The following is a 23,760-nucleotide window of genomic DNA, read 5'->3' on the forward strand; positions in this document are numbered from 1 at the left end:
GCAGGTAAATATCAATAATTTTTATAAAACTCCAATTTTACCTCAGGGTTCAAAAGTTCCCCCATTTGTGTCTTGAGTTCAGCCCCAAAACATCCAAACGCCTTCAAATATTTATACAGACAGAAATTCAAGTGACACCATTTTGTCTTATACGCACCTAGACCACCAAGTATATGAAATTCAAGCAGAATTTGAAGAAAGACAAGAACAACTGTTCTCCCCTGCAATGAGCAGATACCAGTCAAGTGATTAAAAATTTATTCCCACCCTACACATGGTATCCAAAGAAACAATACATACAAAGGTCTATTTATCCCACGATTACACAAGCCTTCTGGATTTAATATTTTGAACCATATGACAAAGTTCAAGATACTTTATTTGTTAGATACAACAGGTACATCTCAGAGAGTTCCTGAAGACATGAAAATGTCACTTAAGTGACTTCCACGACTTACATATTCCAGCAACAGACAGTATTTATAACGTATTGTTTTAATGATACTGTTAACTTTCTCTTGCAGATCTGCTCCTCTCCTTAAGGAGTCTTTTGTATTTTCAGACATGGCGGTTTTGTTCATTCTACCACTTTATATATATGTACCTCAGTCTCATCCTAAATATGGTTGTCATACAGGCTTCTAATTCAGTTGTTGTTTACTAACTGTAAGTCTTTGTGGTCTATCTACATTTTAGAAGTACTTGTGCACAGCACAAATTAATGCAAATGGTTTTCTCAGTGTAGGTACTGAAGGATATGCATCCAGAGATTGAGTGTCTGAACACATCTTTCAGTAGTCCAGGTTGTATTTTTAAACTAATTATACAGATTTATAAAAACATATACAAAAAATTATCCTTGGACCAGTACAATATCTAAGACACAGTTGGCAAAGATGGATAATTATTCAGGTATTTCTAACTCTGAAATGATAATAGAGTTACGTTACACAGAGAAGTAACTTCTTCTTAAATCAACAACTCTGTAACAGAATAAATAAAGATCTGCAGCTTCCTACACAAAGACTTGTTACCTATATTGTAAAAAGTTTAAAGGAACTAGGTATCATTTCTGTCGGTGGTCATAAAACTCAAATCCCTGTTTTTGTTCACATATTTCCCCTCTTTAAATCTGCTAGAGGTAGATGAAGATAAAACAAACCCCCAAAATGTAAGGATTAAGATACTGCAAATAAATGCTAACCCTGCAAATCTAGCGAACATATGTTCTCACCAGATTTACTGAAAGCAGTTATTTTTTTCCTTCTTTTTTTAAATAGAACATCACTCAACTTCTTCCTTCCACATTGTCAAAATCAGTGCTTGATACTGTCATGAAATAATTTTCAAAGCACTCCTGAATTAGAGCAGAAGCAGGTGCCACCTCGCACTCTTCGGTCACTCCGGGAGATTTCCAGGGGCTGCCTGTTGAGGAAACGCTGCCCGCCCAGCACTGGCACTGCCCAGACAGCCCCTGGGCCTCCCCCCGGAACAGTGACAACAGACAAACCTGCAGATCCCACCAAAGGGGACTCTTGGGGAAAGGTGCGGGAGCGAGGGAGGCGGGGCTGAAGGCAGGAGAGAGAACCGGCCAACCTTCCCGTCCATTACAGATGGTGACCTTTCGGAAGATTTCTCCAAGAATATTTTTAGCATGGGTGTCTGTGTGCAAGGGCTGCAAAATATTTGGTTATTGCCACAAAACCAGAGATTTTATTAGGCTCATATTTACAAGATCTCATGTAAAGCCTTGGTTTCGGCATAGAGAAAATTATAAAGCAGTAACAGAATTTTTTAAAACGCGAATGACTTCATTAGTGTCCTGATGGACCAAAAGACAAACTGAGATGAACTGTTTAGATCCCATTTCCTGCTTTTCTATAGCTTGGCCTGTGGCTTCAAGTCTTCCAATGTCCCCTCTAGTGTCTTTCCACTTGTCATTTTATCTACTTCAGACAAAATCTATCAATGTGTTGAAGTCAAACATCCATAAGAAAGCATACGAGAAATAGGAATTGGATTGGCAGCCCTTTTTAATACTGAACAAAAAAGTATGTTTCCTCTTCATCGTTCACCAGACAAAAAGGAGGAAGCATCACTACATACCAGAACATCTGCACAAAAGTGCCTCCAAGTTTCTTCACAACAGCAATACTGGCATGATCACAAAGACAGGATTCTTTCTTTCTCTCTGTATTATAACGGTAGCCATCATGATCTCATTTGGTAAGCAAAAAATATAATTACTTCAGTACAACTTCCACAGCAATTTGAAGTGTGCCTTTTTCTCTTTTAAGTTGCCATTTAAATTTAATGAAATCAGTAAGATGGACTGAGATGGCAAAACCCCAGCACATCACACAACTCAGTTCGTTTGGTTTAGTTACAGAATAACAATCCTGGCAGTTAAACTGAAACCATAGATCTAAATGAGACAATTTTGTGCATTCTAGAATCAATGCATATTTAAATACTTGTTTTCCTTCACAATATTATTAATCTCATCTCCAGAAGCCCTTGCTTTATGGACGCTGAACCAATTTACTCTTACTGCTTTCCTGCTCGCTAAGCTTGAAGTGGGTGTAAGCTAAAATGCCCAACAACGTGCAGAGAATCCCAAGGCCTTGATTAACTGACAGCGGATCCTTAAATAAGAGGCACCCTCCCAGGAGGGTGATGCAGAACTTGAAATGTCCAAACATGTTATACCTAGACATCTGTTAAGGATAACAGCAAATCCCAGTATTATTTTTTTGTAAAAAGAGACACTTGGGAACTTCATTAATTACATTCAAAGCATGCAACGGTATGTCACATCGACTTCAACTCGTGCTGCTTTCCCACATCTCTGTGGCTATGAGAATTAGCCTCCACCTCAAGCCTTTCACCCATCCTACACTACAAAGTAACAGCCATGCCAACACTTCCTCCTCAAGGTAGCCAAAGCGTGGGTAAATATTCTTTGTAGGTATGTCATTAAGTTAACCGCCATTACCTATACAAATAAAAACTAAAGAAATTAAACACACTAAAACATGAACATGCTTTTCCAGCTTCATCGTTTAAGAGAAAGCAGGCAGGTTACTCAACAATTTTCCCACAGTAAATCAGCCCAAATGAACGCTAACATAATTCATACAGAAATAGGAGAAACAACTAATGTTACAAAGGATACGTGACAGGTGACGTGTTTCCAATGATCCAGTAAATGGACAAGTTTACCATAAAGGCTATTATTCCAGACAGCAGTACCATTATCTGTGGATTAACAGACACAGTCGGTAATCTGACACCCTTTGGACATTTGTAGATACGTTCCAGGTTATTTATTTAGTCTCCTTTACTTTCAAATGCAAAGTATCAGGCAAGAAAAACACATGGAGAACAAAACCAGAAACAGCATCAAATCAGTACAGACGCTGATGAGGTGTTTAAGTAGCTCGGGGTATGATGTCCATATATATAACCACAAGTCTTTTCTCCTTTACTCTCAGTGAACACTGAAAAGTGACTTAGAATATCTGTCTGTTCATACACACAGAGGTTGTATTCTTTACCTTTGAGACAAACTCTGCTTTATGGTCACAACAAAAACTATTTTGGAAAAATACCTGGTTTTATTACTGTGAATACTTACTATCTCATTGATAAACTGCAGCACTACAAGAAATGACCTGTCACTTACAGTGGTAAGAATATGCCACTGGCTCTTTTTTGGACAGAAGGATAAAGAGAGAAATTATAGCCTTCTTGGTGAGAACAACCTAGCAATTCTAGAGAACAGCCAACACTGGCATCCTTCCACAGAAGAGGAGAGTTCAGGGTGTCAAAAGTGAGCGTGCTTATCTCTTTTCTGAATGGACAGTAAGAGCTGCAACTTGGGCACTTACATATTTTTAATTTAATACACTAGGGGAAGCTTCTTGATTTTGTCAAGATTTTCCTGTTGTTCAGGTGCCCTCTAAACAGAAACAAGAATAAGGAGGTACATCAACGGACAGACTCCTCTAGGAGGAAGTGGGGCAGACACAACAAGGGTTTTTTTTTTTTTCCTCTTGCACATGCCCCTCATCAATAGTCAGTGACTACACAAATATCTGTTTCACAAAGAAATAGATCTTACTATGAAATTTAACTACAACAATGACGATTACTTATTTGAATAAAGCCAATAAAAGCCTTACCACAGCAGAAAGCGTCCAGGGCCCAAATATTCCCCCTTCTCCAAAGACTGGCTCAAAGAAGGGTATGATGAACAACAGCATTGCCGAGGACATTGGTGCCTGATAGTACAGCAACTGCATAGAGTTTACCTGCAACTCATGCTGCTTAGCTCCTACCCACTAAAACCAAAAGAGGAAGCTGTTAAACACGAGGAAGAAAAACATAAATTGAAAACTTGAGCAAAAGCAAACGGGCTACCAGCACAGAGGGAGTCTAATATGGATAATACTACATAAACAGATTGTTGAGCATCATCTTCTACCTTTGCCTAACTGGGGGCCCATGTGTTTGTCTCTTGAGAGCACACAAGCCATGTGAGGAGAAAATCACTGGCAGGGGTAGTGAAAAACCCCTAAACCTTCCTTTTCCCATAGCCTGCCGGTAAAGTATTATATTTGAGGAAGAACAGAAACGTAGCAGTGCTGGGAAGAAAATGCCAGCTCCCTTTTATTCTCAAGACAAATTCCAGATCATGTCTGTGATGGATCTGGGCACCTTTGCCTAAGCAGAGATCTGCCTTTGCTCCTTTCTTCTCATTTATGTCTACACACAAGCTAACAAACCTAGTAAACTTTATTTTGCCAGTTTACTCCAAATTTATTGGATTTCCTTTCAGTATTGACCTTAATTGAGCATAACTTGGATTTTCAATGTAGCATGCTTTAAGAGACATTAGTTATCGATGGTTATGAAAATAGATGTTACAGCCATCTTTATATTGTACTGAAGAATGACATTTACTTTAATACTTCATAAATCACATTAATCAGTAACATGTATTCCAGCATATAAAGTTGCTAAGCTTTTTTTAAGAATTACAGAATAATTTCAGTCAGGTACTATCATTTCTCCAACACACACACCACCACTTAGAAGTTATTATGCAGCATCTCTCTCCCCTTCCTGCCCCAAAACAGGACAAGAGGCCATTATTTATCATCTTGCACACTACAGATCAAAGAGCCTGACTTCTTTTGGAGGTACAGTATACCTGCTACAAAGAAGTTCATGTTTAAACTGATGATGACTATCACATCAACATGACAGGGGACTCTTAATTTGGGAGGCTTTTACAGTCATGGCTGATAATTAACTGGTTGTGAGATGTTAGTACAATGTTACTGCAGGAAGGGCTAACGCAGTCCTTGGACATACCTATTTTTTCAGCCGCAATCAGCCAGAAAGGTTATATTGTGCATATATATTAACGCACCCTCTACAAAAACACCTTAGACTGTGTATAGCTGAAACTGAAGAAAGATGCTGATAAAACGCAAATAGCTTAAGGATAAACCCTGGGATTAATTGAAGGACTGGAAAACGTCCTTTCTAGGGAAAGGCTCAGTTTCAAGGCACTCGCTTCAGAAAGTAGAAAATCTGTGCTCTCTCAAACCTGACTCCTTGAAAAGGTGCTCATGACTGTGTTAAAGATGACACCCTGATTTTTAGCAGCAAGGACGATCAATTCCTTAAACAACTGTGGTGGGTTATCACAATTTTTTTTTTTTTAATAAATAAATAAAGGAGCATAGAGAGTTGCCTGGAAGGCAGGGTGCTGTTTAAAGGTGATTTACCCAAGCGACAGCAGCTTGAAGACTCAACCACCACCCTTCTCCCGCCACCCCCCCACCCCCCCCCCCCCGCCGTTACCCACCACTTGGTACAGGGAGGTCACCAGGACGCCCAAGGTGGCGAACGCCATCCCCAGGACGCTGAACTTCACGTCGTAGTAGGAGTTGAGGAAGACGCCCAGCGTGATGGGGACCTGTGGAGGTGGAGAGAGGGCGTTTGAGGCCGGGCCGTCGCCCTCCGCCCGCCCGGCCTGAGGCGACGGCCGAGGGCCGCCCTTCCCCGCTCCCCTCAGCCCCGCTGCCGGCTCACCAGGGTCAGCTTGATGCGGAGAGGGAAGGTCTTTCCGTAAGCCAGGCTCTGGATGACCACGATGACCGGCGTGGTCATGGCCTTAGCCAGCTGGTAGGTACCGATGGTGTTGCTCTGCAGGGAGAGGTTGGTGAAGACGACGAAGCCGCAGAAGCTGAGGGCCAAGGGCAGCACCTGGGAGGGCTGCAGGCTCTTGGGGGAGAAGGCGCCGAGCGCCTGGCACAGGTAGAGGCCGAGCCAGGTGATGGCGAAGTGCACCAGCGTGAGGCTGAGGTTGGGGAAGCCCAGCCGCACGTACAGCCACTTGTTCAGGAAGACGATGCAAATGGAGGCGGCCAGGTTCACCAGCAGCCCCGCCGCCAGCCGACCCTGCGCCGGCATCCAACCCATGGCGTCCCGCGGGGCCCGGGGAGGTGTTGAATTAGGGGGGTTGGGGAGGCGGCGGGGCGGGGGGGGCCCCGAGCTGAGGCAGCCCCGCCGGCCGCCAGCGGTACCGGCCGGGCCGCCGCCGCCTGCCCCCGCCCCCGCCCGGCCACGTGGGCTCGCGCCTTCCGGTGGCCCCGCCCCTCCCTCCCCGTTTTCCCTCAGCGGGTCCCCGCCCGGCGCCGCGCGCCCGCCCCCTGAGGGCACCCACGCAGAGGTGCCACCCCCCCCCCCCGGTACACCCACGCAGGTATAGCCCCACCGCCTGCCCTGCCGTGGGCAGGAACAGCCCTTCTGGCCGCCGGACCGGGCATTGCTATAAACACACACCTAAAAAATTAAACGTACACAGAGGTATGGCCCGAATACCGGCCGGAAGACAGCGGCTGTCTGCGCGCCAGCTCTGCGCTCCCCGGTTATGGGACAAGCAGCTAACTCTGTGTTTACACCTGTAAACGGGGCCAGAACAAGGTGCCACCGCCCTCGCTTCGAAATAAAGGAGAAAAAATAATCTAAAACTTGGGGGTTTTAAGGCACGGTCGCCTCTTCCTCCAGTTCAGGGTTACATCAGCAGTTTAGCAACGACACGACACGCTGTACCTGACAGCACAGTACAAGCGCTGAAGCAACCCCTGTTCTCTGCTGGAGGGGCCTTTCCTTCTTCCCCCCCCACCCCCGCTTTCCACACCAGCCTCCTCCCCCCCATACCCTCGCACCTTCTTCTCCTGCCCAGTACCTTGTCCAGTCCATGGCCAGGTTTTTGGAACGTAGCAAAGAGATTAAGGGAGTTCATACAATCACATATTCATATAATAACATTTTAGATTAGAATGAACAAATGTTTTTTTGTGTGTGAAGCACTTTTATTAGATAAAAAAACATTATGAAAAAGGCTGTAAAACAAATATCATCTCTGAAGTTGGTCAGAATTTTTCAAGTTGAAATTCAAATCTGAAGGTTGGGCTGTTTCTCCCAAAGATCAGAACAGTTTGTCCAAGTCATGGTTTTGCTCTTTTTTTATAACCAGAATGTCCATGATGTTCAGAAGTTCTTGGAAGTATCTACATGAAATCCTATGACTGAATTTCATATCCCAGAGGATCAAGATCCTGGTCCAGAAGCATCAAAGAAGATTCCCTCAGCTTCTGTAGAAACTTTCGGAGTTCTTCTTTTGAAAATACCTAAGAATAAAAAAAGCCAACCACATAATGAAGTTATATTTACTTGCAATGAATAGCACTGATATCAAAGTAAATGGTGGTTAAGTTACTAATTTTTTTTTTTTTTCTCTATTTAAGACAGTGTGAACATCAGACATTTCAGAATGGCATTTAGAAAAGGACTGGAAGCTAGTAGTGGTGTCCAAATCCTGAAGGTAGCCTCAAGATAGCTTTGTCTCTTAACTACTACAGAGTAGTACCACAGATTACTGGTGGTAGAAAGCCAGATTTAATTATCCTGTTATTGCTGGCAAAAATCTTAAGACAATCCAGGAGAATGCATCACAGTATTTTTCTTAGCCTTGATGTTTTCTTTTCAGATTTCCAATCCTTAGGTTTTTTGGGGGGTGGGGAGTGTTTTGGTTTAGTTTTGTATGTTTTGTTTTGTTTTGTTCCCCCCCCCCGCATTTGGGTTTTTTAAGTGATAAAGTTTTCTGGGGTTGTTTTTCGGGCTTTTGGAGGAAAACAAGGTTAGGGGTAAACCAAGTGCTCCAAAACAAAACTTGCTTATACAGTGTTCTGAAATGGAAATTAAAAAAAAAAAAAAAAATCAATTATAATTCTACAGTTCAATTTAGAATCACAGAATCGTTTAGACTGGAAAAGATCTTTAAGATCATCGAGTCTAACCGTTAAAGTTATTTCAATCCAACAGACCCCATCCAAAAATTAGTAACTGCACTACTCTGAAGAATTGCTTGTCAAAACACCAGCATCATCCTCAGCGTTTCAAAAGTTAACTCTTTGATTCTGTAAGTCAGCATACAAGGAAACATTCCACTACTGCAGTGAAGAGAGAAAGAAACTTATGATGTTAAGGAACATATGGCGTCTTCCTCTCTATATATAAGCTTTTTCCAGAGTCAACCCACAGAGCTTTTAAATGGAAGCTAAGCTGCCTGCAGCTCTCACTAACTCACCGTGTAAAGCTTGTGTCGCTCAGAAGCGACCATGTCAGCCAGTCGCAGGCACTCCTGGTACTGTCCCGTGCTGTGTAACACCGTGTGCAGTAAAAAGCACATCATTGGCAGACACAGCTTTCGCAGCAAAATCATCTGGTGTGTTCGTTCAGGGTCATCCTCAGCATCCTTCCCATAGCAAAAGAACATATTAGTATTATAAACATCTACCTTTAAAAGGCAACTAAGCGTAACCACATAATTAGTAGCGTCACAGGCAAAAAGCTGGACGAACCAGCCCAGATTTGACTGTCAGATCTGATTTATATGGTAACTGAAGGGGAAGCAATCTGTAACTGGTCACAGCAAGGCCAGAGTCAATTAAACAGAAGCACATCAAACTAAAGATGACAAAGGGACAACTGGGTACAGTTTGTGTTTTGCGGTCTGTACCATGATATAAAAATTAATTTTACCTCTCTAACGTCAACCATCCATCCTCCATCAACAAACAGCAACACATTGTACATTTTCTCTTTCACATCAGCTGTAAGAGCATCCAAGAGGCCTTTCCAAATACTATAATCCATCTGGAAAAGAAACAAAAAATAAACTACTGCAGAACAGGACAATTTTGATGTCTATTTTAACACAAACACTTCACCTAGCCTGCAACAGCCAGTGCAGATCCAATTCAAATTAGAATCTGCAGCCAATGGCTAAAACTTGTAAGCCTGCTGCTAGCAGCCTTTTCCAGCCTTGCTTTATTCCCTGTCCAGAGAGCCAGAAGTCAAGAGTTCAGAAGCAAAGCCACTAGAGGAAGATAACTTTAAACAACTTATTCTGTCATGCTTATAAAACAAATACTTGTATTAACTGAATACAGTATTTTCATACAAGCCAGACATGCAAACAGAACTTCTGGCAAAATGGCAGCATCTTTTAGAAAAGAAAATACAACAAAACCAAGAATTAAAAAGAGTTATTAGCAAAATCAAGTACTCAGACTTATTAACACTGAGAATCAACACATTAGAACAAATATTTACTATTACATTACAATAGTATATGTAAAGCTGAGTAATATAAAAAAAAAAAGCCATGAGAATTTATTGTGCAGTGGCATTACTATTCTCCTGTCTGATATTCCCTCAACATAAAACCAGAATAATTTATAACAGAGTTCTTAAGCAATATGAATTGGCAGTCTTCTGCTCTGTTTCATTAAGACTGGCCTCCTAAGCAAGAACGTAAATGTTTATAGCAAATAACTTGAACTTTTACCTACCTCATACTTCTTTTCTTTATGTTCATGGGCCACTTTTTCAGTGAAACTTCCTTGTGATAACAAAGAAGGCTTCTGTGGCACTGAGTTCATGTGTTTAAACCATTCATTAAATGTTTCGTGGGCTTCCTGGATTGCATTGGAAACACTGTTTGAATATTTTTGACTCATGTAATTAGAAGAATGTCATTAAATGCACAGCTATAGTACATCCAGGAATCAGAAGTTAAATCAAATGGACAAAGCTTAAAGTTTTACCACCAAGGCAAAGCCAAACATAATTGCTAATCACACGGAATTCAGCGTATTTGAAACTCACCAAATATGCCCGAATACATAAATGTTCCCGTATAGCATTGTCATCTTCAGCTGGAAGTGGAGTATCCATTCCCTGTTCTTCCCACTGGTTATATATTTCAGCTATAGAGTCTTGGGGTATCTTCACAAACACATCTTTTGCAGCTTCATGTTTCTTGGATGCTATGAGAATGTGAACTGAGTATCAACAGCCTTGCAATTTCCATACTTTATAAGCTGACAAACTCATGCTTTTTAATAGAATAGATTCAAAGTTATATCAAATTTAGTGCCAAGAGCCAATGAGAAGAAAACCAACATTTAAAACGTCTACAATGTTTGTGAAGTTTAGTACCCAAGAACTTCCTCATGATTGCATTGCTTTGCTTAAGTGCTTCTGCCCTCTGTGCAGGATCAAAGACGAGCCAGTCAATTACATCTATTTTCAGCTGATCTGCCTGTAAAAAACAACATATAGGTTCACATACATTTCAGGCATACAGCTGATATTAGACACATTAAATCTGGAAAATGAAATACACAAGTTTCTAGAGATCTTTGGATAGCATTATAACATACTAACAAAGATTGCTTTATTCACAACTTCAGTACCAAAAGCTTAGAAAATAACCTCTGCAATATAGAATCATTCAAAAAATCCATTTCGAAGTATTCCCAAGATATTCAGACCAACGGGTGAGCATCAAGCTCTCAAAAATTTTCATGGACTACCATGAGCCTTCCTCAGACTTGAATAAGAATACGCTCTACAAACACAGTTCATGGAGCCCTTGCTATAATCTCCAAGGGTGCCGTCAGTCTGCAACCACAGTTTTCCAGCTCTTGCGTTAGATAAACTACCTATTTGGCTTAGAGACTTTCAACTTTGTACTGAACAGCAAAATTTTCCACAAGTTTGCAAACTATCAGTTGCTTTCTAAACAGTACTTTGAATGCAAGCTATTAACAGTACCTCACTGTCACTGAAGTACTGAGTTGGATCCAACCGACAGTCAATAATGATGACAAACAGTCAGTGAAGGCAACGTCTGTCGTAGCTACACTATGTCACTTGAGCATGTAATAAGGTACATCTGAGATCCAAAGTATTAATCCTCATAATTCTTAGAAGCTACAATAATATCCTACTCTCAGCTACATGTTTTGTTAGAGTCATTCCATGGGCTTTATCTTCACCTACTGTTTGCATGCAGACATGCTGCTGAGGAACATGCACCACAGCCCAGAAGATCAAGGAGATGCAGAAACAGAAGTTTCGAATTCATGCAATTCAACTTTTCACTCGGTCACACGGAAAGTGTATTTCCCTCACAGGCTTTTTCAAGGCAATTTCCACCATCGTTGAAAGAGAAATACGGATCATATGTGGTAAAAGACTCTAGTTGACTGCAAACTGGAATATCTGCCCTACAAAGTACACTCACCTCTGTTGTGCCCGCATCTAACATATGGTCATGGTGACTGAATTCACCAGCATCCTTCTTGCGGATGTTTTCAACAACAGTTTTTGTTATGGTTGCAACATCCAGACCTGGGTTAAGAGAGAACTATGTAAGAGTGATCATGAATTCAAACTTGCCACAAAATGAATTTCAGACTCCAGTAGTTGATCTTGCTCCTTAGTCCTAGTAATTCTCCTCAGTCTATTCACACTCACATTGTCAGACTAAATAAGTGTTTGACATACATAATTTATTGCAGGTATTTTAGAAGAATGATATCTGAGATAACAGAGACCATCGAACATGGGAAAAGGAGTAAGACAAGTTTTTCAGTCTGTGCTGGGGATGGGCATATAGATGTATTTGCTAAGACTGCTGATTCCTACAATTCTGACGGCAAGACTCTGATTTGACAGCAATGTACCAGGAAAAGCTCAGAATAGTTCTTTTACAGATGCTTAAGCAGGATGTTTTATTTCCGAAACCGTTGCCAAGTTTAAAAAAAAAAAAAAAAAGACTAAAAAAAAATATGATTGAAGAGAAGTTAGACACTGAAGTCCGCAGTAAATCTATTTCTTTGTGAATTCTGAGTGGCACAGAGGAATTGTCAAACAATGGACAATGTCCTGCTTCACTGTAGTCCCTTTTAGTTTGATGTATAGGCCTGGAAGGAAGCTTACAATTAATGCACGTAACCCACCATGGCTCAGAAAGAACACTATAAATAGGACAAAAAAATTAAGATAGTCATAACCTTCCTAAACGCACAAACTGGTTTGTATTTTCATTGTTGGCTTCCTGAAATAATACGATCATGTCAAGCTTCAGAGCATATATTTGAGAAAGGCAGCTGGCACTTACTTCCTTCTGTGCTTGGACACAATCCAGAAGCAAAAGTGATATTTAGTTTAATTCAGAAAAAGAATTGCAATTCCAGGTTAGTTAAAAACCACAATATACCTACTTGAAGAAGCAATCAGCAAATGAATTTTATTTAATTGAAAAATGAAGAGACACAGGAAGGAAACAGTATCATCTTCGTAGCTAGGTCTTGCATTAAAGAGTACTGAAAGACAAATTAACCCAGGATATTAAACGACAGTTGGAATATCAGCACCTCACCTGCATCTTTTGCTAATTCAAGGCAGTGGTGGCGTTGATCACTTTCAGTAACATCTTCAAGAAATAAAGCATACTGAGCAACAGCTAGCTCTGGCGGCAAGTGGCTAACATAAAATGCTATTAAATCTGTGTGCTTCTCAGACATCATCCGCTGCAGAGTAAGAAGCAAATATTTAGAGAAACATGCTATATTCCTCTGTGTAAACATATATGTTTACACTTATGTAAAAATATGTTTATGTAAAAACAGAAATGTGTAACAAATTTCCGATTACTTTGTTCTGATACAGGAAGATTCCACTTCTCGGCTTCTAAACAAGGATCAATAAAGCTGTCTCTTATTTAAGCACTGCTGACACAAACTGTGTATTAGGCAAGCTTCCATGTATCTCTTGAGAAGAGAGCATTAACTGTGTCATAGATCCTTCATCCTGTAACCTTAAGTCTCCTTTTCTTCCTCCTTCACATCTAAAATTACATTAGAGAAAACAAACTATATTTTTGAAACCTTACCTGAGTGTAGGTCTTTAGGACTTCAACAGAAACTTCCTCCTTATTGCAAACAAAAATAAATTCAATTTTAAAAAAGAAAAAAAAAGATTGTTTACAGGCTACCACTATTACACAGACAAAAGGTTATTTTCTTATCCCTGCTTCAGTAATCCACACATTCAAACAGGCTCAGCTGGACGAAATGTTTCTCTTGGAGACCGATTAAAAAAAAAAAGTTTTCTAATTCAAAGATTTTGGTGTTCCAAGGATTTTCTTTTTCAGCAACTGGATAACATAGTTTTTGGTCTACATGGAAAGTTATTTTAAAAATTGTTTTTCAAATCTTTCCATTTTATAATATTTTTTTAATAAATAATAAAATGTCAAGCAACCATATGACTACTGCAGTGTGCTATATGCACTGCTGTATTGTAGAGAATTCTAATGTTCCTATGTACAGAGTATAACTATCACCTGGCCCATCTGTAATAGCCGATACTAAACAACCAAAGTATAGTCTGAGCCCCTAAGGCCACTTTAACTAAGACTCAAGTGTTTGTTACTGTCAAGAACTATCATTTTAGTTCTATATGTGTAGATAAAATAAAAGATCTTCATCTAAGCATATACCTAATACAAACTGTACTCAAATATCAACTAAGGAATAGCATAAAAACCTGCACAACCGCCTCTTCCCTCTGAGGTCTACTGAGGGTTGAACAAGTTAATCTTCCAACAAATTCATATACTCCAAAATTGTAGATGCAGTAATCAACAGTTATTCACAATCCCACAGTGGAATTTATGTAGGAAATCGCATCTTTTTTGTCCCCTCTGTTACACATATGCTAATGACTAGTTCTACCATACTCTAGCTTAAAAGACATACTCTATCAAATTTGTCTTTTGCCAAAATAGGTTACATTCAGAAACTTATCTGATATATAAGCACTTCTAAATTTTAAAATAGTGGAAAAGGAGAGCTTCTAATTACTTGTGATTACCTCAGAAAAGAGTAATTACAGTTATGTGACCCACCTGCATATTTAGCATAAACAGGCTAGGTAGGCTAGTAGGCTATACTTAGTATATATTTTGAGAAAATATGAAAGTTTCAGCTTTTATGAACTTACAGTAATAGGTACGGTTCCAAGGACTGTGTACAATATCAGGTTATAGTCAAAGCATCTTGGCTGTTATGAATAAGCCTAACATTGAAGTTTGAGTCAGGTCCTTCTCAATAAAGGGCTTATGAGTAGAATCCATCATCCTCAAAAAATAATTTTCAAGCTGAACTGGAGGGCAAGAGGATGCTCTTTTCTAACTTTGACTGTTGCATTTAGGCTCCAAGATCAACAAATACACTATTTAAGCATGCAGCTCCTCATCAGCCTGGTAGTAATTTACTGTCATGGTATGTAGTTTATGTATTTACACACAAGCATTTCTACTTCCAAGACTAGTTATTGCTATGACAACAAATTAAATATGAGTGAACTTACCTTGGTCTGCAGACCCAAAGTGCGGAAAAACAGAATAAGATGCGTCATGAAACGAAGGAGGTGTCCTGGGAGCACGTTTCTGTCTTTGGAAAGCCATCTGCTGAATTCTTCCATCAAACCTATAGCCACCAAGGAAATGTCAATATTAGCCGTATCGTGAGGCAAAAAACATGTAAGAAATATTTCAAAAATTACATGTTTATTCAACAAATGTAATTTAGCCTCAAAAACCCAACAAAACAGAACATCAAGAGTTTTGGAAAGATTTAGTTGTTTGGCTTAAATATCTGCTGTATATATTCTGTCAATTCTCAGAAAAAGTTATATTAATGATCTCACATATATTCTGACACATTTACATGATGTCATGACTTCTTTGAAAACCACCCTGTATGTCAAACTGCAGAAAGTCCTTACAGTTCTTGATTAAAGAAGCAGCTTGCCTTTCAGGTGGTTTGCCTACTGTGTGCTTCTAAAATCCATTCACATAAAAGTTTCTGGAAAGGTCACTAAAAATAATGTAGTCAGTTGACATTTAAAAATCACTTAGAGAAAAGCTCACCATCCACATCTCCCAGTATAATGAATTTCTGAATCATGTGATAGTGTTCTTGATTCTCCTCTATAACCCTCTGGGGAGAGAAAAAGAAAGTTCAAACTTTGAATAAAATCTTATAGCATAATGTATAAAGAAAGCAAACTTATAAATTAAGCAAAAGTTCCTTAGGGAAAAAAGCTATCCTATTTCAAAGGGTATTCTGCATAAAGAGCAGGAGAAAAGGCACTTGCTATCTCAATGTCAAATTACAAGAATATTGACAAACTGAAAGAAAGAACCAGAATATAGATCTGTGGAGTTAAGACTTTCATGGAAGAGATCCAAGACTAAGGGCTTTTTGCTCTGAAGAGGAGAATAAACAATGTTACAGAGAATAGATTCTACAAAGTCACAAAGCAGCAACAATGTGTATAAATCCTTAAAGAAAAGGCCTGCAAAACTTACTTGAGGAGGAAGAGATAATTTTTTTTCTTCCCCGCTAGAGGAATTAGTGCATGAAATACAACTCAAATGCACCTGTAAAAGTTGCTATATGGTGAGGATTGTACTAGAAAGGCAAAAGCAGCTGGGTGTATCTGTGGCCGACTGCATCAATCTGGAAGCTGTCTTTCAACGTGTCTTTGTCTTAGCTCTATGATAAATGCTCTGTGTCTATTCCATCAAATAAAAGTAAGTGTAGTTTCGATTTAATCTTTACAAAATTAACAGGAGTTACATATTCTATCTTAAATGAAGTAAGTATCCTGGGTGTTAAGAGTAACAGAGAAACACAGTCTGTTTAAGCAAATATGCTTTTAAATTTTGAAAGGTCTGTTTTGAAATATGCACACAAGCCACCTATAAAGAAGAGGGCATGTAATCAATCTTTGCACATTTTGCCTGGGTGTTAAATGGTTGCTTTACCCTCTCTGCTTTGTCTGCCTGTCAACACTTGACAGTCAGCTGTTTCTTTAGCACACCCAGATAGTTTGGCAGATATGGGGCAAGACAAAACATATACCTTTTTCATCATTAAAAGGTGGCAGCACATATAAAAATCTATTTCAATTGAGAATTTACACATTACAGAGGTAGAAAACCTAAAATAAATCAGTCACTGTGCATATTTGAGCATTCCGTCAAATAGTGTAGTAAAAGTATGTGAATTAACTAGTGAATAATTAAAAATGGTAAACAGTGAGGAGAAACACTGTAATATCTACCTTTTTGTCTGTTGCCTGAAGTTCTTCAAAAACTTTTTCTGCAGTCCAGCTTCAAAGTAGGAAAGAAAAGGTGAAAAATGTTACCTTGAATATTCCAAACAGATCATATAGGATCCTTTGTTGAGTGTAGGAGCATAATTTCACTTCAAACTTACTTTGTTTCTAAATAATCTCTAGGGAGCTCTTCCATCTCCTCAGCAGTTATTACCGACGTTTGTATTTCCTGCTCAACGAGAGTGTCCACCATCACCCTGAAATATGCCCAAACTGTATCTTCCCAGGTATCACAAACTGGAAGAAGCTAGGTATTAAAAAACCAGAGCAAAAATTATAAAGAGATGGAGAACTATCAGAATATGAACATCAACTGTAATTTAGAATCAGATTTCCAGGCACCAAAGCAAACTAATAATCATCTTGAACAGTAGGCTTTCCTTCAACAAAGCAGGATACAAAAATAATCCTTTCACTGAATAATACTCTAGTTGCTGGATTATTTTATACAAAAGGCACTCAACAGAAATTGTCCTATCCTCCCCTTTCAGAGGCAGCGTTACTCTGACACCATTCCCCCTCTTGTGTACCACTCCAGAAAACCAGTCCAGATGAAGACTATCCACTTCTCTGCCCGATCATCATTCAGCAGGATCACTTTGCCTGACTGGTTTATGTCATGGTTGCACAAGTCTCAGTGCAGTAGTGAGCAGTGGAGGGTAGTAGGAAGGGAGCACCACTGCTGTGGTGATATAAAGAATTTTGTATCCGGTTCTTCTCTGAATCTTGCCAGGCTCTTTCAGCAGTGCAAACATGGGACAAGTTCCAGAGAAAACACTGCACTTCATGAAACACTTCTCTTTTACAGTAATTTTAGAATTACTGAATTTTATTGAAATTACTGAAATTTAATTTAATTAAATGTCTCTTTGCTTGTCACAAGAAGGTAAGTACCTTCTGTTCTGTAAGTACTGAAAATCAGCGGGAACAATACTAAGAAAAATCTATTGCATATTTAATTAAGGCATGTCAATCCTACAGACGACATAGCTACTAAAGCAGCAATATTTGCTATTGTCCTGTTTATGAGAACTTTAAAAGTACAACAACCAGTAATTGCAGTATTTCTGATGATATCACTGTCACATGTAAGAAAGAAAATGCACAACTACCAAACACCACTTAACTAGGAGGCTTGACATACCTGTTTGAGGTTTCCACTCAGTGCTGCATAGATTGCTCTCTCATATCTGTTAAACTGCTCCTAAAATAAACAGTAAACAAATATGACTTTTAATTACAAAGCATTTAAGTTTTCTAGTCTCTTTACATTTTATTACAGATAAATCCATTAAAAAAAGTTCCATCTAACAGTTTCCAAGAAAATCTGAAAAAAAAAAAAAAAAAAAAAAAAAAATCACAAGACACATCAGAAACCAATAAGAATAGCAAGTGACTTCCCCTTCGCTGGCATCCCCTTGTAACATATCTGAAAAATTTATATTGACCTGGCAAGAAAGCAATGCTTTTCCTTTCCCAGTCAATTAAGTCAAGATGAAAGTCAGTGTCAGCAGTTTCACTTTCAACCAAATAAAAGAAATGTCAGACATTTCCTAAGCCTGAAAAATTGGTGCTGATTATGTAGCAAGAGAAGTGAATTATACGTTATTTCAAAGTCCACTTAGAAACAGAAACTGCAAATCCTATAAGCAGCAAACACAGAGGGGGTAAGTTTACTTAAAATCATACTACAGAGTTCAGAAATGTTCAAATTTATGTATTAATAATCAAGCAAATCAGCATTATCCTACCTCTTCAGCCATACGCCAACAACTTATTTTCCAAATGCACCTGTATGGATTCCCTTGAACTGGCTCCAGCTCTTTTCCTACATGCAAACAATAATTAAAAGAAAGGGAGAAAAAAAGAAAGAAAAAGGTGCTATTAAAAAATGTGAAACCAGTAACAAGATAAAACCTATTTTCTGCTACTAACCCAATTTCAATCCCTTTGGAACAATTCCCAAAGTATTTCGATGGTTTTGACTGGACAATAAGGTAGCTTTTCTGGGAAGTTTGGTAAGACCATAGCTTAAAGTTACAGCATTTTGAAAGCTTAGCTGTGATCTAGCTTTGAAGAAAATAATGGTTTTGACAATAACATATGTTTACATTTGGAAAACGCAGTTAAGGAGAAAAGGAATTTTTATATTTTAATGATTAAAACCTTCTAAAAAAAAAAAAAATCACTGCTTCAGTGCTGATATTCTGCATTCATCTGCATGAAGGCTTGCATCAAGGAATTAAACCCCACATTACAGCAGGTTAGGTAGGTACACTCAAAACAAGGCTAGGACACTGGTGAAGAGTGCAGATGGAAGTAACAGGCTACCAGGATTTGAGAAGTAGGTAAGCGTTATGTCTTCCAGACCCAGCTACGTACAACACTCAGTCACGTTCTTAAATCCTTTGTTAAATCCTGCAATGTCCTGAGCATAAAGAGAAGCAAGGTACTGTGTTATAAATAGGACCACATGCAAGGAACCCCAGAACCAGGAAGAAAGGTAATTTAACCATTTTCAAATATTTTACAAGCATCTATTTTTCTTGCATTTATGTTTGCTGAGCTCCAGTCCTACTATACCTTTTGGAAGCTGGATAGGGAGTCCTTCTTTGAGTCTGTAACCAACAAAATGTTTGCTAGGTGGCACGAGTCGGATATGGAGAAAATACAGACTGAGATATTACAGGGAGGTGTAGAAGACCTGCCTGGAACTCTGAGACATGTATTTCCTAGTGATTACACTTGATTTTCAAAAAGAAAGGGACTTTAGCATGTTAAGTGGATTCAGTGAACTCACATCTTCAACTAAAATAATTTCATACTAGTTTTTACACGTTCGATAGACATGGTAAAATATTTTAGATACAGAAAGGGCTCTTAAGGTGAAAAGAAAGCTATTACTCTTTGTCACAGACAGATATTAAGAGAAAGTCCTATTTTTACATCTGTCACAAATGCACTCAGAAGTAGGTACCTCCATTTATGTTAGGATCATGATACAATTTCCATCCTTCCAAAGTTGCAGCTCTCCAGGCCTGACCACATCGTTTGCATAAGCGCTGGGCCTGAAAAACAATGGATTTTCTCAGCAACAGACTTCAAGGTAGGAAACCCACCAGCTTCTCCTTTAAAAATTTGAACATTATTGTAGTAGTTAATTTGTGTAGAGATTCTACACAAAAATAAGCACAAAGAATCTTCAACTCAAAACAACTGAAAGATTTCAAAGTAAATAAAACTTCATCAGTGGTTTTCACTGAACATTTTAATTTTTCAGTCAGTATAGCAATGTGAGAAATATTCTAGTCTCCTCTTTGCTAGCTTAAACAGCTGCTTTATATCTTTCTGATAAATTTAGTTTAAGGTGGCATCTTGTTGCTTATTAGATGTGTAATCCATCCCTTCACGCAGCTGACTTAGACTTTCAAACCCCCCCCACGCTTCTAACAACAGCAACCCCACCTTTCCCATAATTACATTCAATAGTCTATCCACTAGCACACACAGGTTTAATTCAAAGCTATTTTGAATACTATGGAAAGTAGAACAGAAACTACAAAAAAAGCTTGCCTACATTTCTTCTAATCCTACACCCCTACTTTTTTTTTTTTTTTTTTTTTTTTTAAAAGAAGTCAGTTGAAGATTATCTAATTAGTCTGACTGGTACTGTTCCAGGACTGACAAAACAGTATGAACAGTGAGAGAAATTGCAATATGCAGCCTTGGTTTGTTTAGCCAAACTATTCTTTTCACACTGGCAGGCTGCAGACATTCAGCCATTTTGGGAATGGTGGCAAGCAGTAAATTTAAAGAATAGACAAGCAAGTTGTTTGTTCTAGCTTACTTGATGTGTACTACCTATTGTACCGCAAATGAACAGAGGTTCCTTCTTAGTTCAGAGTAAACTCAGAGTACTTTAACTTACTCTTTCTGTAGTGAATAACCCAATTCATGTTTATCAGACAGTAGGGACAACACAGCAGTGATTGCAGAACAACTGATGCTGTAAATTTATATTCATATTGCCCTGCAGCAATATGCTCATGTGCGCATTTTATCAGAAAATTAATAGATGTGCATCATATTGGAATGGAAAACTAGCAAGTAACTATATTGCTAAGTCTAAGGTTTTGGCCACAAGAATCTCAAGTCCTTTTCCCCCCCCCCCCAATTGCTCAAATGTCATTATATATACGTAGAGCCTGGTATAAGGGAATCAGTTTCCAGCTAAGACCTTCAGGCAACACCACAATACAAGTATTTACATGATTAAATCACGAAAGCCACTTCACAAGTAGGAATCATTATTCACAACAGCTTTAGGACAGAAACTGCCTAGATGTTACTCAGATGAGGATTAATGCACCGTATACACATCATATATTCTCTAAGGTGGGGGAACAAGCAGACTCATATGAGGAGTTAATGGAGGATAAAAACATGCTTTCTAGAATACTCAGATAAAGCCTATCAAAGTTTTCACTGATGAAGACCCTGCCAAAATAAAGGCAAGAAAACAAAATGCAGAAAGCAAGAAAGAAAAGTTATTTCAACTAATAAGAGTAACCACTGTAAATAACGACGTTTCTTCTGATGGCAGTATGAGCCTGTGGAGCTTGTGCACTGGTCCCCAGTTCTCAGTTCTGGGGCACACCTCCAAATGTGCCATTAAAACTGTTTGCACAACAACGTGATAAAAATAGGCCTGACTCTCCCTCATCTCCACTCAGATCATATACCCAAGGGGACGTTAGAGGAGTAGAGCAAGTAAAGTTTTTTTAATTTAATATTATTTCTAAGAAAAGCATAGATCAAACCTCTCTGTCTCGTTAAAATTGCAAGAGTGTTCCACTCTAATATGTCTAGAAGGAAGCCTGTATAATCCACTGATAATTAGAGATGCAATTAGGAAGTTCTCTGAAACAGTCTGTATGTTTGTCTGGCAGTATTTAGTATCAAGACACTACAGCAAAAAAATATTGTCAAACAAACAAAAACCCCAAAGATGCAACATTTCTTCTATAACATCGATTCTACACCCAAAATTACTTAACTAAATGCAAGATTTTATTAAAATAGTAATTTAGCAGTTCATCACTGTCAGTACTGATAATAAATTGAAAATTAAATCACTACAAGCCAAATTTAAACAGACATTTTAGTACACAACTTTTCATTAGCTTTAATAGTAAGATTTAAAATAAGTTACACTAGTTAACCAAGAATATACTGCAACTTTTTGCAGCTCACCTCCTCTGTCATTCCTGCTCTGATGAGAGTGAAGAGATACTTCAGTAACCTCACATCATCTTCGCGGTCCAAATCATCAAGTGGCAGTTTCTGTCTGATAGGAGCATCTGGATCCTGCAAGGAAAAAAGTCACCACCCATCCACACAATGCTAGTATGCCTCTTCTGATGATTTTGTGCCCCATTTTATAACTTGGAGTCACTTTTTCATGTTGGCACAACAATCTGTACAACCCATGCAATATCTAGTATGACACGTCCCCGTTTGTCCTCTCTCAGTTCTTTTATTCGTTTTCTGTCACTGTTCCTATCAGAAGGAGCCATTGCAATTTCTTTATTTACTCCACCACCTTGTTTCTTGCCCCAAACTTCCCATCTTCCACCTCTTCTCACCTTCAAACAGCCTTTCCCCTTCTGCCTGTCTATCTATCAGTCCGTTTCTCCACCTCTAACTGAGGTGGCTTTTCACTACAGCTGTATTTTCTTCTATTTAATCCAAACAGATCTTCTCAAGCCAATCAATACCTCAGATCACTCACAAACTGAATTAAACTTCTACAACTGCTTTGATTCCACTGAATTCATTATCTCCTTCTACTGGACAGTCCTTTCTTCCCTTGACTCCCCTCCTATTAGCTTTTATTATAGCATCTCTCATGGAAGCCCATCAGGACTTGGTTTCATTGTACTAGTTACTGTACAAAGACAGTACGCCCTTATCCGCAAGGTCTTCCAAACAGTTTTATAAGCTTTTCTGGTTAGGAACATGAGTTTGTTTCAGACATAAAAAGTACTAATAAAGCCATTTACTTCACCAAATAGACCACAGGTACTTGTGATGGAGGGTGGGGTTGGTGAATGGAAGTGACTGCTGAAAGAAAACTGAAGTCCATGTATCCCAGGAGGAACTCCTGAGGTACCCTGCCTCACAATTTCTGTACTAATTTTTAGATAGTACAACTAGTTTTGTATAGCGCAACTACCTAAAAATTGGTGGAAGGCTGTGAAAATAGCATATACGCACTCTTTAACCTATTTGGAAACCAAACCTTATTTTTAAATAATACTTACCAACTCTGTTACCAGTGCTCGAGAACTTCCCATGTATGTACTTAACTGTCGCTGCTTCAGGGTATGTAGTGTGTTCTCCCTGAAAGCAGTGAAATGTTTTACAGAAAAAAGTTATTTTAGCAAGCATCTTTTAGTAAGACACAAATATTGAAAGACATTTTTGTTACATGGATTATGGTAACAGAAGAGACACACTTGGTTTGGTTGGTTTATCAATGGACTGTGTTACTATCATGAAAATGTGACATTTCACAAGTAGAACAGTATTAGAATCAATTCACGTATCTTCGATTTCTTTCAAAAGTATCCATTATTTCAATCATTCATGTGTTCAACTATGAATTGATTTCTGCATGAGCAAAGCTTCCCATTACCATTCACTATAAAGTCAGTTGAGGACAGAAATTCAACTTAGGATGAACACATGATTCCAAAAGCCTGTATTCACTGGCCATTAAAGCAGGTTTATTCTAGGCATCTAGCATGAAAGGTAGTCTGTGGTCTTTTCTGCCATAAAACCCATCATTGATAATAAAGATGACAACAATGACTTCTGGTAAACAGTCAATGACACAAAGTGACAACACGATCTTAAACTGGCAAAAATTAAAGCCAGACAAAGAAGTGACCACCTGAGAAACACATAATAAAAATGCTTTTATCCAGCATAAACAACAAGCTGATCAGCAGGTGACCATCTCTTATTGTGTCTTACTATGAAAAATCAAATCTGCATCCACGTTAAGATTAAATTAAGTTGCTTTGATGGTTTTCCTTCCATCCTTGCCTCCCAAAAGTAGTAACCAACTTTTGA

General features: G+C 38.9%; 2 protein-coding genes across 3 annotated transcripts in view; both read right to left on the reverse strand.

Annotated features, from left to right (window-relative positions):
- Positions 1–241: 241 nt before the first annotated feature.
- On the reverse strand, positions 242–6,607 carry SLC35E3 (solute carrier family 35 member E3). Its single transcript, XM_042792845.1, has 5 exons — positions 6,106–6,607; positions 5,879–5,989; positions 4,185–4,343; positions 3,176–3,258; positions 242–2,709 (listed from the first exon to the last, which is right to left on the reverse strand). Exons 1-5 carry the CDS (start codon positions 6,493–6,495, stop codon positions 2,523–2,525), a joined length of 930 nt encoding a protein of 309 aa, XP_042648779.1. The 5' UTR covers positions 6,496–6,607; the 3' UTR covers positions 242–2,522.
- Positions 6,608–7,369: 762 nt separating this feature from the next.
- NUP107 (nucleoporin 107) overlaps positions 7,370–23,760 on the reverse strand; it is a 31,970-nt gene continuing 15,579 nt past the window's right edge. For both annotated transcript variants that reach the window (XM_042792792.1, XM_042792793.1), the window contains 18 exons: positions 22,947–23,025; positions 21,877–21,990; positions 19,601–19,691; positions 18,375–18,451; positions 17,768–17,827; positions 16,725–16,870; positions 16,570–16,618; positions 15,371–15,440; positions 14,809–14,927; positions 13,328–13,366; positions 12,815–12,965; positions 11,675–11,781; positions 10,585–10,687; positions 10,252–10,412; positions 9,936–10,061; positions 9,124–9,237; positions 8,669–8,836; positions 7,370–7,709 (listed from right to left, as the gene is read on the reverse strand). In XM_042792792.1, coding sequence (XP_042648726.1) covers positions 7,602–7,709; positions 8,669–8,836; positions 9,124–9,237; positions 9,936–10,061; positions 10,252–10,412; positions 10,585–10,687; positions 11,675–11,781; positions 12,815–12,965; positions 13,328–13,366; positions 14,809–14,927; positions 15,371–15,440; positions 16,570–16,618; positions 16,725–16,870; positions 17,768–17,827; positions 18,375–18,451; positions 19,601–19,691; positions 21,877–21,990; positions 22,947–23,025 — 1,882 coding nt within the window. In that variant the 3' untranslated portion in view covers positions 7,370–7,601. The remainder of the gene's footprint in view (positions 7,710–8,668; positions 8,837–9,123; positions 9,238–9,935; positions 10,062–10,251; positions 10,413–10,584; positions 10,688–11,674; positions 11,782–12,814; positions 12,966–13,327; positions 13,367–14,808; positions 14,928–15,370; positions 15,441–16,569; positions 16,619–16,724; positions 16,871–17,767; positions 17,828–18,374; positions 18,452–19,600; positions 19,692–21,876; positions 21,991–22,946; positions 23,026–23,760) is intronic.

The sequence above is a fragment of the Tyto alba genome, unplaced genomic scaffold (assembly GCF_018691265.1).
Source record: "Tyto alba isolate M040663 unplaced genomic scaffold, T.alba_DEE_v4.0 Super-Scaffold_2, whole genome shotgun sequence".
Classification (NCBI taxonomy): domain Eukaryota; kingdom Metazoa; phylum Chordata; class Aves; order Strigiformes; family Tytonidae; genus Tyto; species Tyto alba.